The sequence below is a fragment of the Dendronephthya gigantea genome, unplaced genomic scaffold (genome assembly GCF_004324835.1).
Source record: "Dendronephthya gigantea isolate DGI-Jeju-01 unplaced genomic scaffold, DenGig_1.0 000024F, whole genome shotgun sequence".
In the NCBI taxonomy this organism is placed as follows: Eukaryota; Metazoa; Cnidaria; class Anthozoa; order Malacalcyonacea; family Nephtheidae; genus Dendronephthya; species Dendronephthya gigantea.
In genome coordinates, this window is record NW_021163034.1 from 89,116 (window position 1) to 107,395 (window position 18,280).

General features: G+C 37.4%; 2 protein-coding genes across 3 annotated transcripts; both read left to right on the top strand.

Annotated features, from left to right (window-relative positions):
- The first annotated feature begins 193 nt into the window (after window positions 1–193).
- On the top strand, window positions 194–8,757 carry LOC114522756 (immunoglobulin superfamily member 10-like). 2 transcript variants are annotated; one of them, XM_028543500.1, is made up of 12 exons: window positions 194–345; window positions 2,794–2,870; window positions 3,041–3,379; window positions 3,998–4,267; window positions 4,719–4,970; window positions 5,497–5,565; window positions 6,175–6,300; window positions 6,379–6,426; window positions 6,858–6,870; window positions 7,053–7,245; window positions 7,391–7,545; window positions 7,876–8,757. In XM_028543500.1, exons 2-11 carry the CDS (start codon window positions 2,810–2,812, stop codon window positions 7,526–7,528), a joined length of 1,509 nt encoding a protein of 502 aa, XP_028399301.1. In that variant the 5' UTR covers window positions 194–345; window positions 2,794–2,809; the 3' UTR covers window positions 7,529–7,545; window positions 7,876–8,757. The 2 variants fall into 2 exon arrangements, with proteins under 2 accessions (XP_028399301.1, XP_028399302.1); XM_028543501.1 differs by lacking the exon at window positions 6,379–6,426.
- Window positions 8,758–12,851: 4,094 nt separating this feature from the next.
- Window positions 12,852–17,180, top strand: LOC114522763 (venom prothrombin activator pseutarin-C non-catalytic subunit-like). Its single transcript, XM_028543511.1, has 7 exons — window positions 12,852–12,909; window positions 13,510–13,704; window positions 13,834–13,925; window positions 15,364–15,508; window positions 16,063–16,253; window positions 16,743–16,859; window positions 17,163–17,180. Exons 2-7 carry the CDS (start codon window positions 13,536–13,538, stop codon window positions 17,178–17,180), a joined length of 732 nt encoding a protein of 243 aa, XP_028399312.1. The 5' UTR covers window positions 12,852–12,909; window positions 13,510–13,535.
- The last annotated feature ends 1,100 nt before the right edge of the window (window positions 17,181–18,280 follow it).

Below are 18,280 nucleotides of genomic sequence, written 5' to 3' on the forward strand. Positions count from 1 at the left end.
CCACTTTTGTCGACAGGTGAATCTGCCACCCATGCGCCCACATGACTGCGCACCACAAGTTTACTGCCCACCACCACCACCAGTCACCGCCCTGTCTGCTCACCACCACCCAATTCCACTGCCCACTGCTCGTGCCACTCCCTTCCGATGACTTCCACTTCAACTTCAGGCTACTTCCCTCGCAACAAAAGCGAAAATTCATTTCAAGAAAATTACATACAGAGCTGTATTCCTGTATACATACTAATAAACATTCTTCGCAACGAAATATAATATTTAGTCTGACGTTTTAGTCCAATTTCAGACGGAAACTCACTGGAATAAAGAAATACAGGGAACGTAGTTGTAAGTAACAATCCATTGCCAGTATTTTTGTTTAGTATCGGTTTCATTGTCGGCCAGTATTTGTTGAGTAAGCTCAATCCTGCCCGAAATATCGAAAAAAGCTCTTAGATTTGACTTTTTTGAGATCCAAAAAGCGTAATTCGACAATATATATTATTAACTTGGGAGGAGTATTGGCAATTTGAGATGGTTTCCATATTTTCTTGTGTCACAACAACCTTCCTTGAAGCGGCTTCCGAAATCCATTGCCACCGTTCCTTGAATATAAACAACAACCTTCGCTCTAAGTTATGTCTGACAGTAGGATCAAACTTTGTCTAAGTAAATTCGAGGGCATGTCTTTCGTATTAAAAGCACTGTGCAAGTGTACAGATGCGTATGTATTAATAATGACTTTATATTCGTGTATACCTAATAATATAATAGTGACAAAGATTGTTATGTTACATAATTTTTATACCGTCCTTGTATTGACCGATGACAGAAGCTGACTAATCCAAGGCAATATAAATATGCGAGTAGATATCAAGCGTAGGTTGGATGTAAACGGTTTCTAACAGTTGGGTACCGTGTATATTTTGCGACGTTCTAACCCTGTTACACCTTTCAATATGAACAATCATGCATCTGGTGAAGCCACAAATTTATCACTTTCTTGATAATGGGGCAAACTGAAGCTGTTCCCTAATCACAACCCTGGATCTGACCATAGTTCTATATTTTTTAAATTTTGGTTTTCCTAAATATCAATATAGTGTAAGGTGTAGGGCCACTCAGCTTCATTTAGTTTGGTTTTGTTTTTATATACCCAAGTAATGGCAGAAAAGCATGATGGATTTCAAGGTGTTTTGTAGTCACATTTAGAGTTTATCGATTAAGACTTGCAGTGCTGCCAAGTCACTAGTTTAGACAGACCTTGGCAGTTCGGAAAGAAACTCAACACCCAAGATGTAGAAATTAGAAGTACTGCAATGTTAACAGTTGCACTGTATTCTCAACAATTAAATTTGTAACAAATACCAGAGAATAACCTCTTACATGTGTGGGAATAACCTATGCAAAACACATACTTTCCCAAGGCACTTTGAATATACATTAATCAGATAAAAATCAGTGGGATGAGAACAGAATTACTATGGTGTGCACTTGGACACTTTTTTCACACCACCTGGTATCAGGGCCGTGCCGACCGATATTTTATTGGGGGGGTGTCACAAAATTTTGGGCCCCTCAACACTTTATCGACTTTTGGGCCCCCTTAAAAGTCGCAACCTATTTAATGTTTGAGTAAATCTTTTACAGTTACAAATAATTAGAATCTAACCATTGCAAGTTTAATTTTGCCCAAACGAAGGAATGTACAGTCATATCAATTTAATGCGCCTGTGTTTAATTCCAGACCACACCTTGCCAAGGTTTTGGAGATCAACCTTCTCAGGCAGAGCTTTTTCGCATGCCAAAAGCATAAGAGAATCAAGTCTTTTATTGTCCATTGAATTTCTACAGCGGGACTTGACAAACTTAAGCTTACTAAAACTTCTCTCGTCTTTGCATACTGTGGGAGCTGCGGTGAGCAAAAGCCTGTATGCTTTTGCTAGCAAGGGAAATAGGCTAACACGACTTTGGCGAAGGGCTAGATCAGCAGCGTATTTGTAAGTAATATCTGACTCTGAGATGCTATTACTTTTCGCATGTTCATGAAGGTATGGAAGGAACATTTCAGATTCGGCAAACAACAAGGCTGGGTGTGGGAGGTCATTTGGCTAGATCTGGCAAAGTTTTTCAATTTGTTCATAAGTCGGCAGTTGTGTTGGGCACAGACGGTCCAACAGAGGTTTAAATGCAGACTTTATGTTCTCAGCTTTCTCTCGTATTTGTAAAAGAAGGGTATCCAGAACAAGAGCAAACTCTTTCCTATAAAATTTAGGCATTTCTATCTCGGCAGTGGTGTTTTGTCTTTCGTCAAGGCGCCTAGGTAATCTTCTAGTTCGATGATATCTCTCGTACTCAGAAATTGCAACCACTTCGAAATTGGAAGCAAATGACACAGACGCATCTATAAGATCGGCTACTCAGGACGAACTGTCCATCGTGTTTTTGACAGATTCCTTAATTGTAGTGAATTTTCAACTTCTTTCAGTAGATCAGCTAATGCCTTTGAACGTTTTGTACTTGCGTTGAAAAACACGTATATTGCTTCCAGAACTTCATACATGTTAATTATTTTTAGCTTTGTTGTTAAATCAAATAACTGAAATAAGGCAAGTTCTTCCCCAAAATCAGGGCCCCTTAGCATTTATTTTGGGGGGGTGATACACCCCCCCACACCCCCCCAGGAGGCACGGCCCTGCCTGGTATATAAGAAAAAAAATTGAAGAATTACATTAAAATAATGAGGGAAACAAAACAACTTTTAATTCTTTATAAATATTACATTTTTTCCTTTAGATCTCATTTCCTGAAGATGACTTGCTATGGTATTCTTATTTTCTTTGCTTTGAACTTTTTGTCTTTTCTATGTGAAGGTAAAAATTTTTCTTGCCTTTTTCACTTTATATTCTTCTTGCACTAAAAGGGCAACAAACTAGTACATGTTTTATTTTTTGCACTTTACATAATGGGTCATAGGAGATTAAGGATTGTAATATTAGAAATTTAAGACCACAATTATTTAGATTTTTTGATATTTTTGTAGGAAAAATCAATCTACCGCCTAGCGGAAACACTTCGATTGTGTTGCCTGGATCGACTGTGTCAATAAACTGGACATTTACTGATGATCCAAAAAAGTCTACTCTAGAATGGCATTTTAAACCTGGTGATGGTTCACCTCTGCAGCATCTTGCTACAAAATATCCTGTTGGCGAAGCTCAATTACAAAGCAGCAGCTTAACTCGTGTTACCGTTGAAGATCTAGGGACATTGGTATTAACTAATGTTGATAAAAACTATAATGGAACATATAAGTTTTTTCTTAAACTATCTGGTGTTGTTATAAACCCTGAAAGGTCTGCTGTCGCTGTATTCATTGCAGGTAAGGTTCTAAAATGCGAGTGATAACTTATAGTAAGTAATAACTTTTATATATGTATATACATTGACAATGTCATTGTTTTTTTAGTCCAGTAGCTGAAATATAAACCTAATAAACTTTATTCTGAATAATGTGAAATACAGCCCTGTGTTTCTCTGTGAAAATATATTTAATATCAGCCCTGTAAATATATTTATATTCCTTCATTTTGCAATTGTTGACAGCTGCTCCAGGTATCCACGCCAAATTGTATGAAATTATTGCCTAATCAAGTTGTACAAATCGATACCCCTACCAAGTTTATCAGCGTGCTCGACTATGCATTATATTTAAATTTACTATTATTGGTAGTCCGAGCACGGATAAATTAGGGCTGTACACGTAGCGTATATAATTTTTTCCTGGGCACTCAGATAGAATTAATGACTTTAAAACAAAGAAATACGCTCGCTACGGTTCACTACGATACGGTTGAAGTGGCACGCTTATACCAAATTCAGCCGTGCCATTAAGTGTGGTGTAAAACGGACATTGACATTGAGAGTTGAAGTGGTAGAAAAAGTGTTTGTTAACAAAAAAATGAATCTCAGCATCTCAACTGGTTTTCCAAAATTTCAGAAAGACCAACAGCGAGACTGAATCATTCCAGTCCGGTCAAACTAAATCAAGAAAGCAACTTCGCATGTTCATGCAGAGCTGAAAATGGTAACCCTCCAGCCAGTGTCACTTGGTATAATGAAGATGAAGTACAGTTAGTTCATGGGTACGATGAGCAAACACTTATTCTTAAAAATGTTAGTGGAAAGGACAGTGGAACCTATAAATGTGTGGCCCGAAGTCACACTTTGTCAAATAACAAATCAATTGAAGTAATGGTAATACTAAATTGTAAGTATACAGTATTTCCAGTGTTTTACATAATTTTTATGTCATCTTTTTTCAATTTTGTGAATAACATTGAAACAGGTGTCGGTTACGCATGACCAGCAAATTTGATTTCATTTAAATTTCACTTCTGGGAAAAAACGGAATACCTAATGGTATTCAGAATAATATAATCATATTTACACAAATTCACTTTATAAAAAGACGCAAATAGAATACGATTACTAGTTAAACTTTACACCGCGGCAGAATTTGAAAACTATACATGTATATATCCCCAATATACGCATTCCCTGAGGTTGATGCTCGTGTTTTATTCGAATTAATCAACATATGCAGGTACTCTACGACAAATGGCAAAAGTTACTTATAAAGAAATTCAAATTCATCCAGTTAATATGAGTCTTTTTACTGCATGTATGTACATTATAGCTGAGAGGTTTTGTTTTAACAGATAAACCAAATGTTACATCTGTCATGTTCGAAACAGAAGAAGCTGTTCTTGGTAAATCATTTGTCGTATCATGTGTATCAAATGGTCTTCCTGAACCAGTTTTTTCCATATTTCATAATGGTTCTCAGATCAGTTCAAAAATGGGATCCCTCAGGATCCCAAAAGTAGAGTGGAAACATGCTGGGATATATAGATGCGATGCGAGGAATAAACTTGGAAGTTATTCAGGCTCTGCCAATTTAACCGTAGCAGGTAAGGTTGAATTTTTTTTTTGAATTTTGTATGTAAATTATAGACCAAAGTTTTTCTTTCAATTAGACCTGATTTCCATTTTGGCGAAATTGTCGTGAACATGTCCAGGTGGTTGATGTGATAAAATAATTCTACGTAGTCAATAATGGCTTATTAGAATATAGAAATAAAACAAATATATACATCCGGACTATTTCTCATCGGTCAAAATGACCTATCACGACAATAAAGACAATACCTAATACACCTGATAGCAATACCTTATTATATCTCTTTTTAAGAGATATAATAAGGTATTAATTGCTATCAGGTGTATTTGGTTACCGGGTGACTTTCCATTTACGCATTTTTTTACGCGCGGAAAATTTTAAATGCTTCTAAATTTTTATTATTTATAAGCATTTCCACTATATATGTCATATATACAGTATAATGATTTCGACTTCTACGTGCGTGTACGCGCGTATGAGAAACGCGCAAGTGGAAAGCAGCCCTTAATTAAGGAAATTTAATTTTTGTAAAATAGCAAAAGGAACAACGACCAAACCTACAAACCCATCAACAACCACAGCAACCATTGGTGATAACGGAACAGGTAACAAGATATTATCACATGTTATTAATTCAAGCATATATGCGGCAGCTAATTTGGAGTTGTTTTTTTTTCGTTATTGCTATATAAGAAATGTTCAACAGGGTTATGATACCCCGGTTCTGGACTAAGGGTGCGGGTAGCATAATTCTTTTCAACGACATTTGTAGCAAAAAACATGTAATAATTCATTGAATGAAATAACGCTACCCGTACCCGCGGAACAGAAGTGGCGGGTTATTTTCATCCCTTCAATCGTAAGATATTGAATGAAGGACAGAAATCAAGCCTAAAATCCTCATTGCGATTATTGTTGAATCAAACATTTTTATGTTCTTTTTTTACTCTTCTCAGTTTTCTGCAAAAATCGTTATGACAATTGTCTGCATCTCATCCTCCTAGGCCTGATAGCCTAATCGAGCAAAATCCTGCGTTAGAAACAAAATACAGCTCAAATTAATGGATTATACTTGTGACTTCTAACATAACAAAGTAGGAATTCGCTTGATTTTCCTTTATGTTTCTACATAAAGGAAAATCAAGCGAATTCCTTCTCTGCTATGTTAGAAGCCACAAGTAACTAAAACAGTTCGTTCATGTTAACTAAAACAGTTAAACACGAAGATGACGATAATGGTCTGGGTGGTGGTGTAATTGCCGGAATAACTATTGGCGCGTTGGCGTTGATCGTGATTATTGTTGTCGTGGTTTATTATTGCTGGTGTGCAGTAGGAGAGAGTAAGTTATTTCAATGCTATATTCTAGTTGAGTTCAATTTCAGTGACAGATACATTTTGAGTAATTTTTATTACTAAGGGGCTGCTTATATGAAACCCGACGAGACCGGTAGAGCAGAAAAGCTCGGTAAGTGAGAAACAAAAAAAAGCATTGGTCTGTCCACATATACTGCTCTCTAGATAAATCCCATTTGTCTGCTGTCTCGCTTACCGGACCAGCGTATAGTTCCATATTAACAGCCTTTTAGTGTTCTTTTTAAGTTTCATTTTTTATGTCTTTTACCGCATGCAACTACAATTTTTGAAACACGTTTGATTGGCACATGCATGTATGCATTGCACGCTTTACGTAGCGACAAATAGAAGAAACTTATCCTCGTAACATGACTAGATAATCCAGATTGGTAAACCTTAGGTCTATGGCGGTGCTGTGCAAGGAACTAGAGTTGAAAATTGAACTACTGTATACTACCAAGCATTTTAAAGGAATGATTAATCAAAGATGAACTGTATGATTCTATTTAACTCAATGTTTTTTTTTAATTTTTTCTATCATAGAAGATGGATACCGGTAAGTCAATATTTTTTTAAAAAAAATTGATTTTCATTGCGTTTTAATTATTAAATTGTAGTTTGTACCGTTGTTGTTGACGTCAATCTATTTAATTCGAATATAATTCTACTGCAATAAAAAGTGTTAAATTATTAACATATAAGTGTTAAATGTTTGCACCTGTTGCTGTGTTATTCTAGAGGAAAAGCTGGTGTGAACCCTGGTAGAAATGACAACCATTATGAACTCGAGGAAGAAAACGAGCGGAACCAATACGACACAGTTGGCGCTACCAGCAGCCGTGATGCCCATCAAGGTAGAGGCAAAACCAAGCAAGAGAATCCTGCACCTGTCTATGCACAAGTAGATAAGGAAAACAGACAGGGAAAACCGGTACGTTGAAGTGGAAGTGCACGTGGTAATATAACTCAGCAAATTAAGCCAGCTTGTGATACAAACAAAATCTCGTGTACGTTATCCGATGTGCATGCTGCGGCTTTATTTTTAAAATATATCTTATATTTTTTCTCTTGTGTAGTTGTATGCAACACTCGATACGGTTGCCTTGGCCTCAGGTGGTTCGAAGAAACGAGATGAAGGCCACCCTCAACCCACCGAATATGCAGCTATTGATCATGGCAGGGTCGCGGAGATACCCAGGGCTGACCTCGTGTAGACGATAAAGATTTAATGGTAAATAATCGGTTGGTTATTGTAGCTTTATTGTAGCTACATGTAAATCTGATTGCGCGTACAGTTGTGAATTTTTTTGCACAACTTTAAAGGAGAGCGATGGTTTTCTACTGCTAAAATCTGAAGTTTTCGTATGGAAAAGAATCTTTTTCGAATAGGCGTGTATGTAGCTGGACGCGCTGATGATTCTTGCATCGGCTGCCGTGATGTTTATAGCCATAGCCGAATTCATATTGGGGACGGGAAACTCATCTTAGACGGGAAAATTGATAGTAAAAGTTGATAGTTTGGTTCTTGTAAAAAGGGTGTCATTTTCCTTTTTTTTTCTAGGGGAGTTGTTCTGTGAGACGTTGTTGTGTTTTGCGACCTATTACTTTTCTTAGGCACTGTAGTTGGGATACCGGGAGCTGTATTGAGCGCATTAACACGTATCATAGAAATAGAGAGTAAGGTTTCAGTGCAACGAGTAGTAATCTTTATCGCTTTATTTTGTAATTTCTTTTCGCGAAATAGTCGCGTACTTTTGCAAATATTTTCTTTTGTAGTAGTTGGGAAAGGATAGTCAGGGGTAATAATCGAAATATTTTTAACGTAATATTAAGCTGGGTAATGCTTGTATAAAAAATTCTGGGAAATACTTAATAAGTTGTTTCTAGGAACCTCATACCAGGTATGAGAAATCCCAAGACTTGCAAGTATTGCAGCATCGCAATAAAAATTTATAAAACTTTTGGCACAGAATTTTGGCACGAACCTTGTATTTACTGAACGCATTTATTTTGAAGTGTTATCTGACTTCAATGAGGCTACTATCCACTCAGGAAGAGCTATACTCCGGACTAGAAAGGATTCTTTTGTGTGTGATTTCGTAACCAGGACTCGCTGGAATATCATCGATGCTGTATCTCGATATCGGTTTTAGAATCGTAGCATTTACAAGACATTCAGGCCAAAACATTTTGTTTATTGATAAATTTAGACGTAGATTTTGCATGTTTAATCAGTAATTTTCACTATGTGATCCTGCCATGCCATAGGGAAGCTTTTCTCATGAGCCAACACAATGGGTTGTTGATTCCCGCATGATATGAACCGAGGCTAAACTGTGTGAATATCCTGATGAAAATACTGGCCCCGGTTGTATAAAAGTCTCATTAACTTCTAACTGTAGTTAAGGACAGAATTGGCCAAATAGTGTCGTGTATTTCTGAGTTAACTAGCATTTAACTATATATGCAAAATGTAGTTAAAGAGTTTTATACAACTGGCCAGAGTACACTAAATAGCTATTATGTTCTCAAATGTATTCGATGTAAGCATATTACTATAATGTAAAATAATAAGTTGTAACAGGATTTAGTGAAATATATACCACCTCTTAACTTCATTTTTTTGCTGAAATTAACACTAGTAGCAGTATTTACAAGATAACAAATTATCAATTATATTCCGCATAATGTGAAATTAGTAAATAACATGATTCTGGACCGGTGGTCGTGTTATCATCCTAACGATAGCATGCGATTGTTTTGTTTCAAGACTTTTTTCAACACCTGGAAGTCGATTTTACGTTTCGTTATAAATCTCCGTAACTGCATGGGCTCATGCATGTGAACAACCCCTTAGGGGTTGATTTTGAAGTATTGAAATAAGTCTTTGAAACAGAACAATCACGTGCTATTGTTAAGATGATTGCACGACAACCAGAATCGTGTTATTTACTCATTTTAATACCTCAAAGTGCATTTTAGTATTTCACGCTTTGTTAAATCTCGGTAACCGGCCGGGCTCATATAAACAGCCCCTTAGATTTTCCCGTTAAGCCCTGTTTTGTATACGTCGGATTTTGGTTGCATCGTGTGCTTCTGAAACAATAGATAATGAAGTTTGATGAGTTTTATCATACCATCCATTGTTCTTATTCTCATTTCATGCGACGGAAATTCAACGTTATCAAACTGGTAAACAAATTGCATTACTCGGTCGGTCGGTTCACATGGCCGAGTTTTGTTAGAAAAACTGAAAAATGTATGGGTTTTTTTATGACTTCAAGTGGAGCACTGTTGTAATAAAATTGTAAACTGTTGGAAACGAATATCGAGTTCTCAATGTTCTTGAATGTAGTCTTGCTGGAAAGGGCCGACGTGAAGTCATGTAAAGTCGCAGACCTTGGTCGACTAAGATTTTGGGGGAAATCATTTCATATAATCTGTCGCCTTCTCTGTTTAATCCTAACTTCTTTTACCAGAATCGTGTACGAACTGTATCTAACGAGGTATTTCTGTATTTGTTATTTGCTGCTACTTGCTAACTTGGTAATTAGACGCAGTTAACAACATGTGGTCTCGATTCATAATTTGACATGGGCAGATATTCATATATTCGTGTTCTGCATTATTTGTTTCTTTTAAAACCAAATGTCCTTAAGGTCTGTTCACGTGATCCAATTTTGTTGGATCGAATTCACTTCTGACGTATGGAATGAAGTCATTTATCAATAAAGCAGTACTGCGTTGGTTTAGGTTGATTTGCTGCCCACATACATTGCAAGTCAACAGACTATAAAACATACGTCAGAAGTGAATTGGATCCAACAAAATTGGATCGTGGGAACAGACCTTTACGGGATGAATTCTGCTCTTACCCAGTTCGATCTCTCCGCGCCATTATTTAAATTCGTTGTAATTCATTGCTCTGTGAAATTTATGATTAGGTATGCATTTAAAAATATATCTTCTTACTCTCCATATTTTCCGAATCCAGGCAGAAGCTTGCCCGAAATGCTGACCGCCAAAGGCATGCACAAGCTGTACTTTCAGTTACATTCTCCTGTCCGAATATTAATTATTCGCAATTAAATTCATGATGTTTACACGGCAAGAACCCGCAACCAGTTTACCTTGCCAACAAACTGAATAATTGAAGCTTTAATTATTCAAACAAGTTCTCGAATAGACAGGTTTGGTAGACAAGGTAATAGACAAGTTAAAGCTATCTCACGAGAACTTTGTCTCGTTAACATCGAGTTGAGAGCTTTCCAAAAGGAAATTTTCACGAAGACTTTTTGATTTCAAGGCCAGGTATGTATTGCACTACGCTAGCTGTGCGTGTTAAACTTGTTTTCTGCAAAAATCACCCGCTTGTAAGACTGAAACTTCAATTTCGTCTCCATGGCTGTAAAATATGTTGTAAACTTAAAAAAAGACTTAACGTGAGATATTCAAAAATTACCTAAAAAATTTACGCTGAAGTAGATTCTTTTAATTTAGATCGTTTCGTTCATAGATAGTCAGGAAAACTAAGACTTGGGACTCATTTCTTAAAATCTTTGGTCTCTTTCGTTGCATTTCTGTTTGCTCAAAAAAGCGTGCATTTTTGCGCGTTCCTTCCAATTGCCGATAAAAAAGAATAATAAAACGAATTAATAATAATAAAAGGATGCGACAAGGTTGCGTTTCCAAGTGATAGAATGATAAACTTCAGGTACAGGTACAATTAGAAGACGTACGTGATTTGTGTTTTGGCTTTACAGGTGCCTTGACCTCAAGTCAAGCGCAATGGCGCATGACTGTTCCCGCAGTTTGCTGGCACAGCGGTCTTACGCACTCGTCTTGGTGAGTTTTAGATAATCCAGAAAGGGCTACTGGAATACCTGTACGTTATAATTTGCTTGTTAGTTTGCTCATCAGAATGTTTTGTTCTTTTCTTTTTGCAGTTATTCCTAACTGCGAATGTAGGCGCTATTCTAGGTAAGATGTTAGCTGTTTTGTGCAAATTGCATTGTATCTAAAAATCTGAGTAAGATGAATGGCCATTATCGACTGTCATCACTGATGTCATTGCAGTTCTAAAAACCAACAGAAAAAAATATCTCCCAAATTTGCCGTGTGGCAATGAAAACTTCGTAATGAACAATGTTTAAAATTGCTCGGCTCGCCGGCGTTCAAGCTATTTTTTGGTCTTCACTCAAACCTCGTGATTAATTATCACCACTATCAGCTATCATCACCGTCATTATCACCATAATTCACCATCATCCTAATCATCGCTACCAAACCATTGCCACCATCATTATCACCCCCATTAACCACACTCCGTCATCGGTATCAACATTACCACAAATATTACCATGATTATCCACCACATCCTTATCATTCACTGTCAACCATCGTCACTGTCTTCACCCCAAATCACACCCCATCATACCCTTGAAACAAAGAAAGTAGTGGCATCCTTTACGCCATTTTAAGAGTGTAACACGAGCCAGCCTCTTGGCATGAGGAGCGGAGAAGTCAAAATCCCGATTCAAAGAGTCCAAGCATCCAGCTTTAAAAAGCCAGACACAAAGGCGACTAAAGGACGCCTTCTAAATAATTACGCGTGGAATCCGAAAGACACTGACACCTCCCCATGGTTCAAAGTTGATCTAAACAAGTTGACAACAGTGACTGAAATAATAACCCAAGGGAAACATTTGGACGGGGTAAAAGGCTACGTCAAGACATTCCAAGTTTCGTTTGGTTACATGGAGAACGATTTCAGAGACTACAAAGTGGACGGAATTGTTAAGGTAAAACAATATTATAATGATGCAATATGGCTTTAAAATCCATACGTTGAAATTCTATTAGCTAACCTTTCACCACGGTCAAAGATTTTTCACAGTTCAACATACAACTTGGAGGGACATTGAAACGGGTGTTTTTATCTTAGCCAGACATATTTGCCTGCCTTGCAGAAATATCGCTTGATCATGAAATGTTCTTTTTCGTGAACACCACCTGCCGACTAGATAATTTGAAGTTGAAGCCGTTTACACGTGCGATTTTCACTGCTATTTTTAGTGCGATTTTCGTCTTTTGATAGATGTAAACGAGTGGATGAGTGACGGATGCGCAAATATTGGCACTTAAGTCCGTTTTCCACTTGGCAGCGAATTTTTTCGCGCGACGCGAAGCGATATCTGAAATCCAGTAATGTGAATGGCTTGCGAAAAAATTCGTTGCAAAAAAGTTGGATCGCTTGCTATTTTTTATCTGTTCGCGCGGACAAATTCGCCTAGTGGAAAACGGGCTCTATACATCAAAACATTCATAACTTTCCACTCGATGACATCCATCAAGAGAAGAAGATCTTAGATACTAAAAAAAAACGATGCCCTTCGTACTTTTGCTTTTTCTTGCATACGTTCCGGAAATGACACTTATCACGGTTCTTCGTTTTTCAAGGTATTCTCTGCCAACGTTGACACGGAAACCCAAAAGACTAATGCACTCTTTGTGCGAACGCGTTTCATTCGTATACATCCCAAAACATGGCACAATACTTGCTACTTGAGGATAGAGCTCGTGGGATGCTATCACGGTGAGTGCGTACACTGTGTGATACATCAACATATCCATAGTTGCTCATTATACTCAAAATGAAAACGCTCTGAGTATAAATCATTAGGATAAGACTTGTCAGTTTAAGCATAGAACAGTAATACATGTCCTGAATTGCTTGCTGTCTTAGCCGATTGCTAGTAGTCTTGTGTGTGCATTGACAGCTTTAAGTGAACCGACTAGAAGATATGGACACGTTAAAATTACATTTTAGATTTTTGTATAACTGAAGCCCATCTTTTTGGTATGACATTAAAGCCGTTCGCTTTATTAAAGAAGTTCGCTTGCTTCTCCTTTCCTACCATAACCTAAAAGACTGTTTACATGGAGCGAGTTATCCCGGCTAGGCGAGGTAAAAAGCGCATATCGCATCAAAGGCTTAACCTGATTAGTCTTTCATTATATGCAGTTTCCACCTCGCCTAGCCGGGATAACTCACTGCATGTAAACAGGCCCTTAATTTTATTACATCAACCCCTGTATAAATAATGCCACAATTCCTCAATAGTCAATACAAAGGGAAAAGAGAGATCTTCACCTTTTGACTTAACCGTATTCATACCCGTGTTATTTTTCCCAGAATGCCATTCTCCGTTGGCGCTGGGCATGGAGAGCGGGCTCATTTCCGACGAAATGATCACGAGTTCAGGCCTCGCCGGAAATCCTTCGGGTGCAAGATTAAATCATGACACTTTCTGGATGTCAACGGATACAAAAGCATGGTTACAAGTGGACTTTATAATGATAACTATCGTAATGGGTGTCAGCACACAAGGTAAATTAACAAGGGGGGAATTTCGTTTAAAACCAATTGGCGTATTGGCGCTAAAACAAAATAAAAATTGCCAGCGATAGCGAAGAGCGTTGTCGAAGGAGATAATCGTGGAATATTCTTCTTCTCCAGGGTGTGGTGCCCGGTGGGTGACAGAATACCAGATATCATTTCTGTATGATGGAAACGAGTTTAGATATTTTGAAGAAAATGGAAATAATAAGGTACAGAATATGAGCGTTAGAGTCGCCTATAATTTTATTTCTACGAAGAGAAATTATTCAATTGAACGAAATTTTTTCGCTCAATTTCCATTCAATTTTAAGATACCGTCCGAAACTGATCACAAATGAACGGAAAATTGTGGGGGGGGGAGGGCAAAGACCCTGGGTACGAGGTTGTTATCATTGTGAACTCCTATACTTTCTGAAATACGTTGTATTGCCTAACAACATATAGGTTCGCTATGCGATTTAAATGAATATGAACTAGTGTTTTTGATAAGAAAAATTTGAAACATGCGAATTATGGGTAAAATTTTTATCTAGGTCTCACATTGTTATGATGAGCAGAACTGATGCGCACTTGACTTCCATTTTAACTCTTATCCTTAATTTAGAAAATCTATTTTACGAAATTCTTGAAATGAGAAACCTTGCTTGAAGGATATCGACCCCCAAATTCAAGTGTTGATAAATTCAATTCCTCTAATGAGCTGTTGTTAAGATGAATCTGAGCGATGGAGTATTACGATTTTTTGGGTCATATGAACACTAATCACTTCCAAGTTCCAATTCACATTTAATTGCTTCTAATTTGGATAATAATTCACGTTATGTTACTATTCACCTTAACTATTGCGACAATAGAAGGCTCGCCGGCCGACTCGTATTGTAGGGATTGTAATAGACGACTTGCGCTTTAGACTAACTTCTTATTTCAGCGATAAAAAGGAAGCTTTCTGAAAAAGCTGACTAAATTTAGTAAAACTGCCAAGTTTGGCTGCGAATTGTTGTAAATTACGGAAAATATATCCATGCGAAGTTGTCGAATTTTGTATACTTTTGTATTACGGCTGGAAGTTTGTAACTAAATTAGTTACACAATTCCGCGCGTAATACAAAATATACAAAATTTGCCAACTTCGCATGGCTATATTTTCCCTATTTTACCAAATTTCGCAGCCAACTGACTTCGCATTTGCACTGATTCAAGTACGCTCTTTCTAGCTGTGGTGATTTATTTTCTCCTAATTACTTCGATCAAAAATTAGTTTAAAGCGCAAATCGTCCATTGTTTGTAAAGGTGATATCGTATTTGTAACATTTTTTAACCTACGCCCCCCTTGGAAACCAGCGTATGCTGTAGGGGTTAGCGTAGTCAAATAAAGTTTTTACTTACTTACTTACTTACTAGGATTGGACTCCCTTAAGCCTGTTCTCCACTACGCGGAATTTTGCGCGCGGAGTTGAATTTTTCTTTCTTTTTCTGAAATCAGTTCTGCATAAAAGCGTGGCGACAATGAAAAATTCCGCTGCGCGCGCCTAATGGAATACAGGCTTTAGACTTGATTTAGGGAACTTTAGGGAACTTACTTTGATTATTTACTCAATTTACTGAAAGAAAGTTTCATAATTATTGACGGTTTACAACTTCTTTTAGACGTTTTCAGGCAATAACGATGACTCGTCTGTCGTCACCAATTACTTCTACCCACCGATCATTGCGAGGAGAGTACGACTACATCCAAGAAACTGGGCGTTTTCGAAAATAAGGTTCCGAGTTGAATATTTGGGCTGCTATCATTGTATGTATCTACCAAGCTTTCTTTTCATTGCGAGAGTGTTTAAAAATTGGGAAAAGAATTAACTAAACAGGCCTAGCCGAACTCTAGAGAAGTGAAAAACTGACCTCTGTTGACAGGACTGACATGAATTAAACCACTATTAAACTGAACTGAAAGGAAAAATTGGACCACTTGCATAATAGACCAACTTGTGAAGTATAGGTAACAAGAGGGCGCAAAATCACCACAGCTATAAAGAGCATACTGAAATTAGTATAATTGCCAAGTTTGGCTGCAAAATGTTGAGTAGTACAAAAGATATAGCAAAGTATAGGCAATTTTTGTATATTTTTGTATTACAGAGTGTGTAATTAATTTGGTTACACTCTTCTGGTTATAATACAAAAGTGTACAAAATTTCCTAGCTTCGGTATATACTTTGCAATATTTCGATGTCACTAAGTTTGTTTGTGTCGAAATTGTCGCCTAAATCAAAATGTTGGTCTATTATGCAAGCGGTTCATTGAAAGCTCTTCCATTTTGAATCTTAATCTACTTTTTCGTGCCTATTTCAGTTTGTTCTCAGCCACTGGGCATGGAAAGTGGTGCAATACAGGATTCTCAGTTGTCAGCTTCCAGCGAGGAGCCTAAGTACGAGGTTAACAAAGCGAGATATAACAAAACAGAAGGTGTATGGAGACCAGCCGCTGGAGATATTGAAAATCCATGGTATCAAGTAGATTTTAAAACGAATGCTACTGTGAAGGTATATGAAGTCCTGAGCCAGTCTTACATCATGATTTTTGTTATGATCAGTTTATCTAAGAGTTCGCTCAAACTGGCAAACTCGCATTATGACACTATATGGTCGAGACAGGACCGTAGCTAGAAGCTTCTTTGGGTGACCGGTGGCATATTCATATATCTGTCTTATCCCTGATGATCTCTTTTGTACGCTATTGTTCCTGTTTGATCTCGTGTATGGAAATTTGTGCACATTTATGACTTTTACTTTCTGCTTAATGATCTATCCATCAATTACCGTGCCCCCAATCATGACCTTTTGAATTTACCTTCGTATAAGGAATACCATTGCTCTTTGACATTGACTGAGTAAGTTTTTGACGAAAGACGATGAAGCATAGTTTGACCTAGACTCTCTAAGCCCGGTCAACTTTTTAGGCCAAAACACGTTTAATGCCGTCATTTAACGTAAATATGGCTTTTGATTCTAATCTTTCGGTGTATTCTTAAGGTTATCGCAATACAAGGATCGCCAACGGTACCTAATATATCGTTTAAGAATTTCACTGTCATGTACAGCTATGATGGAAAGCATTTTGAAGATTACCTAGAAAATGGAAAGAAAAAGGTGTGTATACTCATTTTGAATATCTTTCTCTCAGAGAAATATAGACTGAATTTCCAGAGGGGAAACACCACTTATTTGCTTTAAATTTTGCTCTGACCAATCCACGCCACAGAAACCGATGATGCGTTCACGATCCAATTTTATTGGATCCAATTCAATTCTTATTAATGTTTTATTCTGTTCACCTGTAATGTATAACAATTTATTGACAATGAATCCGAAATCTGTAACCACCCCATATCCTGCGAACATTTTGAAATTATAGACAGACCTTATCATTAGAATCCCTTGCGTGCATGTCAGGTTTTAAACCAAAACTGAATCACGGAATTAAAGCAACAAAGACTCCGTCATTATTAATCTCTAATATATTGTATATATATTGACTGGGACTATAGTTGTCAAGAAAATCCATTCTCCGTTGAAACGGCTGAATATCTCTTGAAATATACTTTATTTTGGTTTCAAACTTCTGCCAGAGCTATAGTTCTTATAACTGAACGTAATGACAAAATTTTGACTAGTTTAATGAATAATAACAAAAGATATAATCAAAAATACCAGAGAACAGATTTCTTTTTCGACACCCTTCCGAGCGCTGATTGGCTGAAATATGAGCGCAAGATCACCTGAAATAATGGGTCTTGTAAACGACACTCTTGTCTTTTAATTTATTTTCAGGTATTATCTGGAAAAAAGTCTCCAAGCGTTCCTCCAATGCATACTTTCAATCCGCCAATTGTCGCTCGTTTTTTCCGATTCTGTCCGATTAGAATCGGGATGGCTGGACGCGGTGCTTCCAGCCACTGAAATAACGGGTCTTGTAAACGACACTCTTGTCTTTTAATTTATTTTCAGATATTATCTGGAAAAAAGTCTCCAAACGCTCCTCCAATGCATACATTCAATCCGCCAATTGTCGCTCGTTTTTTCCGATTCTGTCCGATTAGAATCGGAATGGCTGGACGCGGTGCTTTAAGGATGGAGCTGTACGGTTGTTACGAATGTAAGTTTACCACCAGTGCAGGGATGACTCCAAGTAGCCCTAAACGGGCGTCGTCCAGTTTCAATATTGCCGTCTGTGATGTTTGTCTGGTATATTTATATTATTGCTCTTCGTGGATAGTTTTAAATGAAGCGACAGATAAAATTATTATAGATTATTGGCTAACCTTATATACCTTCTTTGACTTCATACACTTACTCTGCATGCCTTGTTCAGTACGTCACAGACCGTAATATTAACTTGGACACTCGTGATTTTGGGTTACCTACGCTGAATTCCTACACAATTGGCTCGCGCCAGACCCATGCAGCCGGATAGAGTCATTCATCTTCTGCAATCTGCATAGCCATCTTGCTGCTAATAGAATGTCAAAGATTAAGAAAAATTGATTGAAGAATATGTTTGTAAATTAAAA

What these genes read in the sequence shown, in the direction of transcription:
- LOC114522756 (XM_028543500.1), top strand. Translation starts at nt 2,810, where the DNA reads ATGACTTGCTATGGTATTCTTATTTTCTTTGCTTTGAACTTTTTGTCT. An exon ending in TGCCAATTTAACCGTAGCAG is followed by an intron (nt 4,971 to 5,496) that starts GTAAGGTTGAAT and finishes TTTGTAAAATAG; the next exon opens with CAAAAGGAACAACGACCAAA. An exon ending in CTGGTGTGCAGTAGGAGAGA is followed by an intron (nt 6,301 to 6,378) that starts GTAAGTTATTTC and finishes TTTATTACTAAG; the next exon opens with GGGCTGCTTATATGAAACCC.
- LOC114522763 (XM_028543511.1), top strand. Translation starts at nt 13,536, where the DNA reads ATGGAGAGCGGGCTCATTTCCGACGAAATGATCACGAGTTCAGGCCTC. An exon ending in AAGAAAATGGAAATAATAAG is followed by an intron (nt 13,926 to 15,363) that starts GTACAGAATATG and finishes AACTTCTTTTAG; the next exon opens with ACGTTTTCAGGCAATAACGA. An exon ending in ATATTTGGGCTGCTATCATT is followed by an intron (nt 15,509 to 16,062) that starts GTATGTATCTAC and finishes TGCCTATTTCAG; the next exon opens with TTTGTTCTCAGCCACTGGGC.